General features: G+C 32.9%; 1 protein-coding gene across 5 annotated transcripts in view; it reads right to left on the bottom strand.

Moving 5' to 3' along the window:
• LOC111083183 overlaps positions 1-13,767 on the bottom strand; it is a 26,383-nt gene that overhangs the window by 7,004 nt on the left and 5,612 nt on the right. For 2 of the 5 annotated variants that reach the window (XR_002608854.1, XR_002608860.1), the window contains exons 1-2: positions 5,091-5,672; positions 4,125-4,185 (exon numbers count right to left, since the gene is read on the bottom strand). Coding sequence is in view for 1 of the 5 variants with exons in the window: in XM_022379499.1 (XP_022235207.1) it covers positions 4,125-4,185; positions 5,302-5,393 (153 nt within the window). In the remaining 4 variants the exon portion in view is untranslated. Of the gene's footprint in view, positions 1-4,124; positions 4,186-5,086; positions 5,673-13,767 lie in introns of those variants that run through there. The other 3 variants (XR_002608858.1, XM_022379499.1, XR_002608856.1) reach the window with 3 other exon arrangements.

Raw genomic sequence — 13,767 nt, 5'->3', positions numbered from 1 at the left:
TGATTTATTTAATCAGGACATTAACAACCTGATTGTAAGATAGAAAACCAATAGATAAGAATGGAAACTATTTCATTTAATAAATGTTTTGTTTGATATATAAGTTGTTCGGGTTTTTTTCATCTAAAAAAGCGACATTAATTTCTTGACGACCTAATAGCTAAGCACAAAGCTACACAATGGGCTATCTATGCCCATCACGGGTACCAAAACCCGATTTTTAGCATTACAAGCCTTCAGACGTACCGTTGAGCTACTGTGGGGAGGGGCTCTTCATAGCTCAGAAAATGAGAAAGAAAAAAGAAATATTATCTTTAGTTTGACGTGTCACTTAATTTGTTTGGATAAAATGTGTAATGTTTTTAAGAAATTCGTTTAAGAAATCATATAAAAGCGTAACAACGCATCCGAAGTGAAACATAAACAATATTTTTATATTTATGGCATCAGTAGTGCCATCATATGGTTAAAGAAAGTCACTTAATGGTCATTCATTCATTTGGTGCCTTGTAGTAGAACACTAATTGAATTTTGAGCAGGCGGTATGTGAAGATGTCCATCTAATTAACATGAATGGCTTGAACTCAAATAATTCGATCTTTCGAAGCGATCAACCATGCTAATAGCTTCAATCAGGCGGTATATGAAGATGTCCATCTGATTAACGTGAATAGCTTGAGCTCAAATAATTCGATCTTTCGAAGTGATCAACTATGCTAATAGTTTCAATCAGGCGGTATGTGAAGATGTCCATCTAATTAACATGAATAGCTTGAGCTCAAATAATTCGATCTTTCGAAGTGATCAACTATGCTAATAGTTTCAATCAGGCGGTATGTGAAGATGTCCATCTAATTAACATGAATAGCTTGAGCTCAAATAATTCGATCTTTCGAAGTGATCAACAGATAATCAGATCAAGGATGTTCAGTCCTGTAGCACTATGTGTACTTGTCATACAGAACGAATTTATCAAATACTTGATTGATAGGTAGATAGATAGATTGGTCTAAGTTGGCCTGATCGATGGTCAGAGGGAGAAATGAATGGTCAGCTGCATGGTAGAATGATCACACAGCTAATAAAAATAAACAAAACTGATAGATCCAGAAGTTACCAAATATGTAAAAACCTTTTTAAAAAACTGCCAGAAGAACAAACTAACTGAAGAGATGCATTGTTACTGGTGAAAAAAATCAAAGTTGCCCTGAGACAGACTGTGCGTCATCTATGCAATATGAAAGATGCGAATAACAAAGAAATATAATATAATAGTAAGTGAGAGTAATTTATCAAAATCTGATTCTTTACTGTTTATAGAACATTGGTAGGTTAATTACGTCATGAAATTGCTTAAAAAAACGTAATATAGTGAATACATTTTAGAGAAATGAAACTTGGAAATAAAAACAAATAATATAACCTCTAATTCACAAATATTATTTCTAAATTAAACTATCAATATTTGGCTACCTGCGGTTATTGTTCTCCACCGTATAAGGAAGTGTTATAGCTAGATGATTAAACTTGTATTCAGGAAGCGGTATTAAAGTGCTCTTCTTCTGTGTATTTGTCGACCCGACGATGAAAAACAAATGTATTCCTTCACTGAGTAAATATAAATAAATGGTTTTCATTTTTTTTCATTGGGGGTTATATATATATATAATAGTCCATTGTGTAGCTTTGTACTTAACAAACAAAATGTTCATGTTAATTAGATAAACATCTTCACATAGCGCCTGATTGAAGCTATTAGCATGGGGATACAATCTGCTGTAATGTATTAAGAGTAATTTACTTTCCACTCACAGATTTTGATAGCATGTTTTTTGACGATACTGTATGAGCATAAGTTTTCTCTAAGAATACCAACCAATAACCTACATCTTAAGTTGGGTCTAGATGCTACCAACTGATAACCTAAATCTTAAGTTTGGGTCCTGTTGTTGCCAACTGATAACCTAGATCTTAAGTTTGGGTCCTGTTGCTTTGAAAGATTTATTTCATTGGTACCTAACTACGTATTTTACTTTCCTGTGACCTGCAGTATGTGACACTTGCAGGCCACACAATATTAGCTTGACTTATTGTTAAAACTAGATATGTTAATTACCGTTAAAGTAACAATCACCAATTCTCCAGTTTCCTCCTGATCAGAAAACTCAAGTACCTTTTATAACGATGATGTATGCACCAAAGTTCAGTATAAATGTTAATGAAAATCCAAGTATAAATATACCAACCATCTTTTGTTATATTTCCAAATAATGTGCTGTGCGTGAGTTATACAGTTTTGGATTATTTGATATCGTCAAAGGTAATATATCACATAACATTTAATATTTGCGTAATTTCTAGAGATTAAGAGGACATTGCTAACCCGAGCAAGAAATATTTTACTACGTTGAAAAGTCAAGATAAGATCTAATAAAATATCTAAAAATTATTTTTCATTTCAGTCTTTTATTTGCAGGTTATTTTTTATTTTAACCGTTAGAAATCTCATGTCATCATTTAAAAGCAACTTAGAGTGTGCACGTTATCTTTAAAGTTTACGTTAGTAAATGTTTATGTATTACTTGTTCAGAAAAGTCAAAGCTTATATTTAACGATAAGTTAGAGAACAACTTACTATTACGCTGAATGTTGTATGCAGAATACTCTTAGAATATACAACAAAAGATTAAATTTCCTGAAGTTTTAGTCAGAGGACTGATGTAAAGAACTATACGTTATACTTTTAAATGATGACATGAGATTTCTAACATTAAATAATAATGTATATTTGTCAAAATGTGCTCGCAGAATTTACGTTGTTTTCATAAGTTAATAAAAAATAAAACATCATCAAATTATATCGTTTGTCATTAACTGCAAATGAGTGTGTGTGTGTGTGTGTGTGTTTATTGTTAAGCACAATACTACGTAATGGGTTATCTGTGCTGTTTTTAACGTTATAAGCCTTCATACTTAACGCTGAATCACTGGGGGAAATTACAAATGAATATAATAAAAAAAATATTACCGTGCACAGTTTTTGATATAATCACGATACAGTTGATATTTTGACTGTCCAAAATAATTATAACATCAGGTATGTATCGCCAACAAATTTATTCATCCGATAAAAAAAAATTTAAAAATTTACGTAATACGGTTATGAATAAAATTTGTAATGTTTATTTACCGAAAATGGTAAATTATTTTAAGATCATTTTCAGCAGTTTTCTCGTGATTAGACAAATGGGGCGAAACTTCGAATGATGGTTGCTGTATTGACTGATTATAAACCAAACATAGTCAAATGCTCTACTAGAATTAAAAACAAATAGATGAGAATTTTTGTGACTGTCATATGTCCTCTAATTCTTTATAATTACTTTTGAGTCTTGTAGCCGCCTACACGAATGACGTGTTTGTAATGTTCGTGTTAAAAACGTACTTGCAGGTAAGTTATCTCCACAATGCCAAGAGAACCAAGGATTTAATTGGCAGGTAAAGTACTGGGGAAATTAACATAGACCAAAATTTATGAAGTGGCTGGGCATGGTGGAATGTACTGCTCAGAATGACTTCACTGAAACCATAGTGTTCGAGAGAAATAACATAAAATTTCCAGAATGACTTCACTGAAACCATAGTGTTCAAGAAAAATAACATAAAATTTCCAAGTGCAGTAGTGGACTTTTGTTTACTTAGAACAATAACTACACTCAGCAGTTACATTAAAGTTAATCAAAGTAGAAAAATTAAGAAATAATGCACTATTTAATGAATTGTTGCTAATGACAATACCGACATACTGAACTAATGTTTAACTAAAAGTTACAAAATTAGGTGCTATCACAATCACTTTTTCGAATATCAATAATCAGAGATCAGTTAAAAATCAATGACAGCTTTGTATACCTGTGTCAATACGAGGCCAGCGACCCCATAAAAAAGTAATTGTTTAATTTTGTTTGTATGAGATATCATAGAGACTGAATGTTAAAAAATAATTCGTGTCTTTTTAGGTGGTTAATAGGCAGTAATAAAAAATATTAAGAATGGTATCAAGTCTTAGCCATTAATTTTATGAACTCATGTTACAAGATATCATCCACACTACTATGACGTACCTGGTGCCGACGATGCCTTTCGCCTAATAGCATAGTATGAAACAGTAAGCAAGGAGTGAGTCTGTAAATATAAATAAATAAATATATATATATATCATCAGTTTTCATTACAAAACCTGTTAGGGTGTGAATGATATTAAGCAAGTGAACTGTTGTTAATATGAATCTTATTCACAAGATTACTTATTTTAATATTAAAAGAATGTGGTAGTACAAGGGAAAGCGTAAGAACAATTGTTTTTAAAATAGTGACTATATTGGAGAGAAATTCGGGAAGCTATAACCGCAAGTAAAAAAAAAAATCGCATGAGCTTAGTAGAAGGTAATTGCAAAAAATAACGTATCAGTTTAAAGAGGGGAGACTAGCAAGCGATAAATGCCAAACATATTTTGTATCCTTGGAAATGGTTAGTATTTAGTTAAAGAGGCTTCGAGAAAAGAATAGGCACGTTGTAAAAAAATGAAAATGATGGCTCAGTATTGTACTGTAAAAATAAATTTAGCGTAAAGTTGAATGTTTCATGGTATGTGTTTTTCTTTATTTACTGTGTACATTTATTTATGTTTAACTTCTGCAGACTGAACAAGGTTAGAACCTAGCTTACACATAAACAAAGGATGGTGGCTACGAAATTAAATATAAATGCAATACTAAACGGAGCATATTATGACCCCAAAAACATTTAAAGAATCAACAAACAAAATTATAATAAAATGTGTTATTCGTTCTTTAAAAAAACGGTAAATCTTAAAAATACAGTAGATATTTGCAAATCACCAATTGTTACATATAAACAACTGACATCTTTTAAGATTTAGACATAGATATATATATAACGCATTTAAAGTATACAAAATGTCTCATTTTAATTAATTGTGTGTTTTGTGTTTATAATTTAACCGATACTTGTACCTGCCATAGCATAAGAAAACATCGATAGTACCGAAACAAAAACCTATACCCACTGTTACGTAGTTCACGTTACATGCTGTCTGAACGTTCTGGGTGTGTCTTCTAGACTATCAGCCAGCCTCTTGCCGCGTCGGAGGCGTCATCCCGTCTCCCTTGGTTCCCGTCGTGCAAGAAATCACAACGGTTCAAAATGGCGACGTTAACGCTGTCAGAAGTGATTCATGATAAGAAGGTCAAGGATCCGAAATCGCCCTAAAGTCTTACTTTGCCACCGATGAAGATAGAAGTATACCAGCGATTTGTTCGTGATGAAACCAACGGTTCAAGCGGATCCACTGTGAATGGCAAACAGGCATCGACTGTATGGTATTCACACCACGTCGCTGTAGTTTAGAACTGGACTTCGAGATCTTCCTTCAACTATATTTGTGCGGCCCACCACAGGCAAGCCTAGGTGAGGAGTGTCCCTGCTGTGCTCGGCATTGTTACAGCGAAATCTAGACCAATGATTAATTGTTGTTTAATTCTCTTGAATGTCCAGTTTGTTTCCAAACAGTATTTAAATACTGATAAAAACACTGGAGGCAAAATAGCAGTTATTCATAGGGCCTATCCAACTATAAGTTTTTTTTCTTTTCTTCTTAGGTTTTATTACGCCTAGAGGGCGCTTATGATTCTGTAATCCTGATTTGATGTACATCCAGTTAGAAACAGACGTGCTTGAACAGAGTAAAATGGTAGGGAATTAAGGAAAGATGGCAGTACTTTAAGAAAAATGTGACAGAAAGGGTTAATCTAAGTTTTTTTGTTTTTTGTTTGTCAACCGGTTATTTATGTATATTGTGTGTGTGTGTGAATGCGTGGGTACATGATTTCATAAATCAACTAACCCTAAAGCTTCCAGAGGGCGCTGAGTAACGGACTAGTGTTCTACGTCTACCCTGTAGATCCGAATTTGTCTTGGCTTTGGCTACAAATTCGGTTCTAGAGAGGTTAATGTGGTACACGTGAATCAGCAACGTGGTTTTAGACTCGGATTCCAATATGCAACTAGCACTAATTTCGTATCAAAGTTGTGTTTTAACATAGATTACCGCGAAAAGCACTAAATCTATATCAGGATTAGAAATGTACGTGAAAATTTTTTCTTGATTTTATACCAGTATTGACCAGTTATACGTACGTTTTTGTCGGTATAACTGGTGTTATTCATTTTAATATATCAATTTTACACTGACACTTTTGATTATCATTATCAGTGCCTATATCTTTTTGTTAACATTTTAATAGTTTACAAAAATTGCTTAGACCGTAATTAAGCCTTTCGTTTATTACAGCAATATGAGTATTTATGTGATTCTAGTTTTGACTCGCCAAATACGTTTATTCACCGTATAGGGTACCTCAGTAGAGAAATAATTAATACGTTCATTTTATCACCAGATAACTTATAACATATAAAAGCTTGACAAGAATGTGTATTCATTAATTTTTGTAGGCGTGATATGAATAAAAGTCTTATTTAGCAAAGTCAAATTGTTGGTAATAATTGTACGGTAGAATAATTTTCAAACACATTGGGTAAACTAATGTTATTATTTATGTATTGCCATACAATACACAATATTACACTGGGTAAACTAATGTTGCTATTTATGTATTGCCATACAATACACAATATTACATTGGGTAAACTAATGTTACTATTTATGTATTGCCATACAATACACAATATTACATTGGGTAAACTAATGTTACTATTTATGTATTGCCATACAATACACAATATTACATTGGGTAAACTAATGTTGCTATTTATGTATTGCCATACAATACACAACATTACATTGGGTAAACTAATGTTACTATTTATGTATTGCCATACAATACACAATATTTGTAATAACATTTTTTATTTCATTAATTTTTACAAGATGTTTTAATATCAGATATTGAAAGGTTCGTTAAAGTTTCATTGAAAGGTTTATAATTATGAACAATACATAATAACTTCATTGTTTTTGTATAAAATACACATTCTACTAATACAAAATGAAACAATTTGCTTCACACTTTTTCATGTATTATGCTCATATTTTTTATGATTTCTTGTCCACAACTGAAAATTATTTGTATTTTTTTTTAATTTATGAATTTCGTTTGCTAGAATTAGGACATATTCACCATTTTATCTGTCTAAGTGTCTTAGCTAATCATAACTGGGAAATTAAGCCAAAAAATGCTATAAACCTCTAAGGTATCGAAAATATAATGTTTTCGTACATGTTTTCAAATGTCATCATTGAAAAGTTATCGACATTGCTAAAACTTTCTTTAATTAGGTAATGTATATTTGTTTTAATTTTCACTGATTTTAGAATATGACACAAGCTTTAATTCCTGTCAGACTACCGCGTTACATAACACGTGTCCAATATTTTCAGAAGAGTGGTCCACTGAATGTTTTTGAGATAGTTTCTCAGGAGAACATTGGATATTTACCATTAATAACATCCTTCTGTTATTATTGTTTGGCTAATCAACTAAGACATGCCCTGTCAACGTTGTTAACATCTGGCTAATTTTGTTCTTATGTTAAAGGCTACATGAATATCTTTATCATTGTTTGTATTTTACTTCTAGCTCGCTAAGCATAATTTGTTTTTGTACTCGGAAAACGAATATATTTTCTCCAAATTTTATATGAACCTCCGCTGTATTTTGCCCCCCAGTGTCACAGCGCTATGTCTGCGGACTTACAACGCTAGAAACCGGGTTTCGATACCCGTGGTGGGCAGAGCGCAGATAGCCCATTGTGTAGCTTTTTGCGTAATTACAAACAAACTGCTGCATTTTACTTTCAACCCATAGTGACTCATCGGTATGCCTGAGGGGCTTTAACGCTAAAAATCGGGTTTCGATACCCACTGTGGAAGCAACACTGTTAGCTCATTGTGTAGCTTTGTGATTAATAACAATCAAACAAACGTTACTTTAATTTTTTATATGTATTTTGATATTGGTTCACACGAAGTACTTTTTCTTTGCTATGTTTGCTTCGTGATATTTTCTTGAACTTTTTTCCCCATTCCCATGTCATTTATTGCTGGTTTTCTGATAGTTTTCAGTCTTTTGACGCCTATGGTAAAAAATAATTACCTTTGGCCTCGACCTAAAGCTCTAGGTTATAGAAGTGTGTAGGCTTTTATAAGTCAGTTCTTTGTGTGTGTGTGTGTGTGTAATAAACAATAACGCCGAGAAATTACGTAGAAAACTTCTAGAGCTTTCTCGAAAGATCATTCTCATATAAGTTCTGTGACGAACAGTCACAGACGCGAGAAACGTAGCCCATTTGCCTACCCGCTTTTTAGAAAGGGGGTCCTATCATTCCCCACTTTTAACAGCAAGAAAAAGGATTTTTAACGAAACTTGTAATAATATAAGCTCTAAAAGTGCTCCCGTTTTTGTATCGTTTATTAACCACTTGTACTGTGCGGGCGGAAAATTTATTTGCACAATCTGAATAAAAATTCCAGCAGGAGGCTAAAAATCGACAATTAGGGCTAAAGTTTTTGTTTTTTTTTCAGTTATTTCTTCCAAAACGAATGTTTATAAAGTGTATAAAATCTCAACATTTTAGTAATAATTTTATTTCATAGAAAATATGTGGGAAAACATTACACATAATTTTTCAAAAGTTGATATCATGATGGTGCACATTTTTATGTATTAATTTTGTTGTTGTTTTTTGTAGTTTCATTTCAGTATTAAGATGTACATTTAATAACTTCATTTTTAAGGCGATATTTCTACGGCATTGATATTGTATTTTATGTTCAGCACATGTTTGCAATACATATAAGAAAATTATTTTCTTTCCTCATGAATAATAACTGACAATGGTTTCTATTGTAAGAATTTTTTGAATACTTTGTACAAGTGGAGTTATAAAGCAATAAATATTTTTTGTCAAAGTATTAGGGTAATATTATATGAATTGTTGTTTGTTATAAAGAACAAAGCTACACAAAAATATCACGGGTATCGAAAACCGGTTTCTAGCAGTATAAGTCCGCAATATTTTATGAAACGTGGTTTCTCATTTCCTCATTTAATTAAGTATCATGTAAAGCAATACAAATATTTTTGCCGAAAGTGTGAAAATCATTATTTCTCCAACTTATTTAGTTAATCTGAGAGTTCGTGGTTCGTATCCCCTTACCCAAAAAATAAATGTCACTCTCCATACCTCCGGTCAAATCCAATTCTTCGGCCTAAAAAAAAATCGGCGGTGGGTAGTGTTAACTAGCTGCCTTCCCTCTAGTCTATCACTTTGAAATTATGGACAACTAGCGCAGATAGTTCTCGTGTAGCTTTGTATGAAATTCAACGAAACAAACAAACACAAAAAAAAACTTTAACCTATCACTAAACTCTGGGTACACTCCGGTTTCTTGGAAGCAAGCGATTGTATTCATGTTCCACAAAAAAGGAAAGCCAGCAAATAAACCGAACAGCTACTGTCCTATCGGTCTGACCAGTCTGGCAAAATCTTAGAAAGAATAATCAATAACCGACTCTCCACATTCCTGGAGATCACTTCTAAACTACCAAAAACTCAAAATGGATTTAGAAAATTTAGACAGACTACCGACCACCCAGATCGACTAACTGAAACAATCATAGACAGTTTTAATAACATGTACTGTCACATGTTTTCCCGATATTGAGAAAGGATTCGACACTGTATGGCGCAATGGTCTAAGGTTACGTATGTCAGAAATGGAACTGATGCGCAGTATTATTCGCTGGCTATAAAACTTTCTGGAGAACAGAAGATGCAAAATAAATGTATGAGGAATCCTCTCGGAGTCATATACTCAAGAAGCAGGTGTCCCTCAAGGTGGAATAGTTAGCCCTATCTTATTCATCATGTATTTAAGCAACAAGCCCCATAAGGATCCAAACTTAGGCTTCTCTTCCCAATTTAATGATGATGTTGCAGTCTGGAAAATTGCTCCTACACCCTAGGTAGCAGTAACAAGTTTAGAACCCAATTACATAATATCGTAGAATATTGTCAAAAATACCGTATTGAAATAAATATCCCCAAAAATCAACTGGTGGTCTTCGCAAAATTAACAAAACTAAAAGAGGACCCACCCAAACTATATATATATGAATGGAACACAACATCAGCAAAATTCCTAGGATTAACCTACGATTAACGTGGGTTAAACACATAAATAATATTCTAACCAAAGTTTGACAGCATATGAATTATGTAAGGAGCCTAAAGGGCAAAAACAACCGAACTTCAGCTGACAACATAATTAAAATCTGTAAAACATACATACACCCAATAATTTAATATGCATGACCAGCGTGGATAAACATAGCACCAAAACACATCAATAAACTACAAACAATACAAAATTCATTACTCTCTACTTCATGCAAAGCACCCAGATACACTTCATCAAAATTTATGCACTATTGTGCAAATATACAAACTATCTCTAATAGACTCCTACGTAATTCGCTAAATCATTTCGCGAAACATTGGCAAAAAAAAAGACCTTCTGTGTGAATTAGATCGCTACTGCATACACGATAGGGATAGCCCTAAGTACCTCTTACCAATTAATATATATGTTAAAAATAAGTAGTTAATAAGGCCACCTAACGCTAGACTAAGAAACCTACATGAGCTTTAAACTTATACGACAGTATTAAAAGGGTATTTATTTAAATGCTCTCGATCAGTGTAAAATTAATGTATGTGAAAAATACATGTGGAACTGACTGCCATGTGCAGGACTTTGCAATAACGAATATAGAGAAAATATATTTATTTACATGAAGATAAATATTAATACCTTCATAGACATTGCCCTGAAAGGGGTCATGGTAAGTGCAGGATAATCTGACTTTCATGTAGTACTTAAATTCGTATTCACCTGAAACAACTACCATCTAACAGGGGGAGGGGAAGAGGTCGTCTGCAACTGACCCTCCCAGGTCTATAAGATCTAAACACCAGTGATGAGAACAGCAAAACCAACAAGAATTAAAATCATACAAAGAAGAACAGAATGATTTTAAACGCTATTTTTATCTGTATTCAAATAAATCCTTCCTACTATAATACTTTTAAACCTTACATCTGTATACTTTATTAAGAATGTCTCGTTAGTTTCCATGAAAAACAATTGCACAACCTTAGAGCTGTTCTATTAATAAAAAAGAAAACGTAATATTCAAATTATTATTCTATGCAGCTAATAAGATTTCCGTTGAAATATTTATTACTATTTGATGTATTTCCTAAGTGATAAAGGTACTTTCCAAACTAGTTTCGAGCTACAGCTTGCTTAAATATACAGTGCCAAAGAACTTTTCAAATATTTTGTGACCATGTTACTTATATGAGTAACCTGGGCAAGATAATTTTTCTCCCCTTTAAAAAAGCTTTACTCTTCCTAGTCATACAATTCATACTGATAAGTTTGATTTTTCTACTTCACTGTCAACAGTATTTTTGATTTCATTCAGGTAGAAAGGAAATGGTTAAGATTTAAGGTACATTTACTCACTTTGACTTTGTAATATGTCTTTAAATAACGATATTTGTCTTTTCTTATGCTTATTCTGTTGCTTTCCAAGATTCACCGGAAAGGTTTTGGTTCATCAGTTTTAAAATCAGGTTGTTCTATAGAAGCAAAACTTATAAGGAAAGAAGTATTGGCTCACCTTTGTTCGATAAAATGAAAGTTTAGAACATGGCATAGTTCATTAATGTGATTTGGACTCAGAGAGCTCTGGGGCAAGCATTTTTGTTGCCCCCCAACAAAACATTTTCCGTGTTTAAAAATATTTTTTCTCAATTTCAATGTTCAAAATTTCAAATAGTAACTTTGAGGGGCCACTGGTCGGCCTGGGCTCTGGGGCAACTGCTCTACCTATCGTTACGCCATTGCCAACTATTGCTAAAAGGATTTATTTTTAAATTCATAATAACTATAATAATATAAAAGTGTGGAATTCAACGTGACATAATCATAAACAATCTGTTAAGTGAGTAGATGCTGCAGATAAGAGATTAACTTTAACCTGTTCCCCAGTGGCACAGCGGTATGGCTGGGGACTGCTAGAAACCGGGGTTTGATATCCGTGATGGACACAGCACAGATAGTACTTTGTGTAGGTTTGTGCTTAATTAAAAAAAAACAACTTTAACCAAGAAGTGAAGCTAAACACCTGGAAAAACGTCTTTAAATCCAGTCATGAAATATTTGAAGACAAGACTATATCAGAGCAACTTACATAAAATAACATTTTCAGAGAATAAATTTTCACCCAGCTGTTATGAATGAGTCACTACTTCTTGTCATTTGATTTCAGTCAATTGCATAAAAAGGCTACAAGACTTTATCAAAAATATCCAAAACAGTTATTCTTTTTTGATTGGATACTACCATCTTCCACTATTATTACTGAGATCTGATCTGAAATAAGAACATCATGATATAAAAATTAATCCATAAACATTTGAGTATGTAAATTTAGTAGATGAAATATGGAAACATTTCTAATCCTTAACAATGTTATCAAAGTTTTTCTCGAATGCCTAGATTTATCAAAAAAGCACAGAAACCAACTTTACAAAGTTCATAGTTTTTTGTACAATTCCAGACTATTTTTTAAAGGCAGAATTCCACAAGACATCTAAATTAAATGTTCGAAGTAGTTAGTTTCTGGGAAACAAGAGATAAGATGAATTACATGGTAACTGGCTTGATTATTGTTAAGCACAAGGGCACACAATGGGCTATCTATGCTTTTCTCACCGCGAGTATCGAAACCCGATTTTTAGCATCATAAGCCTGCCGACTTACCGCTGAGCCACCGGAGGGATACAATACCTGTCCATAACGTTTGGTATAAAAAAAAGAATTGGTGAGTGGATATTTGTTTATTAGTAGTAAAACTTTAATTTCCATCTTAATACTAGTTGTTCATTTTAATTATATCAATAACACCTATCTAAAGCGGTATAAAGATAATTTAAAAAGTACCAAAATATTTCTGCGCTATTTTAGGATGGTTCAGCTTAATCGTTTTTCCTTAAAGTGTTTAAATATTATGTATTTTCTATACAATCACCTCTAACTTGATAACCTAATAAGAGAAATGACTGTCAAATATCATGAAAGGTAAAAAGCCCTGAGAAGTAAAAAATGCGCGAATATTCTTTGAAAAATAAGTAAATACGTGTTGTGCTAAATATAGAATCAGAAAATACTACATATATTGAGAGACTTCTAGGCTATTTCTACCCATTAGACCAGAAAATTGAAAAAATATATATAGATAGAAGCTTTAAAATAACCAGTCTACGTATTATTTTGACCTTCCCAATACTACGAAGAGCGAGCATGCATGGATGGATTTTTCGTATACAGAATACTGCATAAATATTAACGTACGTAGGATAATTTTTAAAACTAGCAGAAATACCCGCCCTCCAGACAGGTATAACTGCTAATTCCTGCGGAAGGCTATTGGGCCTGCGGCCTTTTCTGGAAATGTACTCATACTTGACATTCAATAATGTTCACCATCCACGAGAAAAAGGATTTTATTGAGATTTTGATATTTTTACTGAAGAAAAGCCCACCAGTGGCACAGCGGTATGTCTGCGGACTTACAACGCTAGAATCCGGGTTT

The sequence above is a fragment of the Limulus polyphemus genome, unplaced genomic scaffold (assembly GCF_000517525.1).
Source record: "Limulus polyphemus unplaced genomic scaffold, Limulus_polyphemus-2.1.2 Scaffold137, whole genome shotgun sequence".
NCBI classification, from domain to species: domain Eukaryota; kingdom Metazoa; phylum Arthropoda; class Merostomata; order Xiphosura; family Limulidae; genus Limulus; species Limulus polyphemus.
This window is presented reverse-complemented; position numbering and strand designations above follow the sequence as displayed.